This window comes from Anopheles marshallii, chromosome 3 (assembly GCF_943734725.1).
Source record: "Anopheles marshallii chromosome 3, idAnoMarsDA_429_01, whole genome shotgun sequence".
Taxonomy (NCBI): domain Eukaryota; kingdom Metazoa; phylum Arthropoda; class Insecta; order Diptera; family Culicidae; genus Anopheles; species Anopheles marshallii.
Genome location: NC_071327.1, coordinates 7917122 through 7918366, shown reverse-complemented (window position 1 = coordinate 7918366; position 1245 = coordinate 7917122). Strand labels below are relative to the sequence as shown.

The window sequence follows — 1245 nt, the reverse complement described above, 5'->3', positions numbered from 1 at the left end:
TAACCATAACACTAGTTCCTAGCAGTCGAGAAAGTTAGCGGCCATCAGTAGTTCCAATGCAATTTCCGGTGCAATTGGGAACTCCGGTATTTCCGTCGAGCTGTTCGTGTATCGCACCTTGTAAGTGAAGTACATGCAGACCTTTTCCAGGACGTGCGAGCTAGAAGAATAGCAAAATACAAATGAAATGTTTAGTATCGTTAACAATGACACATCGATCGCTTTGACTTTGAGCCTGAGGTGCAAAGGATTGCTTCGAGGGGATTTTTCTAGTTATTCTATCAAGGTACAAAGGTTATTGCTCACGTCATTCCGAAAACACCTTATCAGTCAAAACATTTGGGGAACTGGGATCGACGTTAGGAACGGGCATGGTAAATTTTAGGAATCTATTCGATCGGACTAGATGCTAGATTTAGCTAGATGCTTTTAAATATAATTTAATGACAACTTACGGTATTTCTCTAAAGTTTACTTCATTGGCCTCATTTTCGGCGAATTGTCCCGGACCAGACAGCATGGCTTTAATTGTACCGGAGGTTAGTGCATGTTCACGCTTTACAATAAACTCGTGTCCATCAGACGAGATGAGCTTCACGTACATTGCATCCGGTCCCTCGCACCCACCATAAATTCTTTCCGTTCCGGTACGATCCTCCATGTTGTTGTGGTGTGGTAGTGCGGGGGCTAGATAACAGAAGGGAAGGCAGTTAGAAATTTGATGCATTTTGTATGTATTATTTTATGGCGCAAGTATAAACCGATTGTCAATTTAGTAGAAAAACTGCTGCATTAAGATTCTACTAGACAATATAAAGCCAAGGACATAGGCAGCCAAATGATGACTATTCAGAATCTTCGGGCACTAGTGTCTGAACCGCAAGGACCACAAAGCGATTGATTCCAATATGCATAACTTGTCCACCGTACAAACCTTCCAAATGCTGCGAAACTCACTCGACGGGAACACAAAAATGCGTATCGTAATCAGCAGAGCAGTAGATACCTTTACGTGAGTTTGTTAATAAGCACTCTTTGTAATTGCAATCACAGGTAAATGCACGTACAGTAAAAAGTGAACCGGAATCAACATTGAATCGTTTGGCTGAAGGTGCGAGCGAGAGAGGGATAGCGTTGTCAATTATGTTGTTTTCGTTTGACGTATTATCTGACAGTTCGTGAAGGTCGAATGCACAGTGGGAAATCTTTGTTTTTTTTTTTCAATAAATTATTCAATTCACGACT

The 1245-nt window shown here is 41.4% G+C and overlaps 1 protein-coding gene across 1 annotated transcript; it reads right to left on the bottom strand.

Moving 5' to 3' along the window:
- Window positions 1-661, bottom strand: LOC128715562 (elongin-C-like). Its single transcript, XM_053810467.1, has 2 exons — window positions 456-661; window positions 1-160 (listed from the first exon to the last, which is right to left on the bottom strand). The coding sequence occupies exons 1-2, from the start codon at window positions 659-661 to the stop codon at window positions 19-21; spliced, it is 348 nt and encodes a 115-aa protein (XP_053666442.1). The 3' UTR covers window positions 1-18.
- Window positions 662-1245: the final 584 nt, after the last annotated feature.

Coding starts and splice junctions, on each gene's coding strand:
- LOC128715562 (XM_053810467.1), bottom strand. CDS start 661: ATGGAGGATCGTACCGGAACGGAAAGAATTTATGGTGGGTGCGAGGGA. Junction 161..455: donor GTAAACTTTAGAGAAATACC/GTAAGTTGTCAT, acceptor CTATTCTTCTAG/CTCGCACGTCCTGGAAAAGG.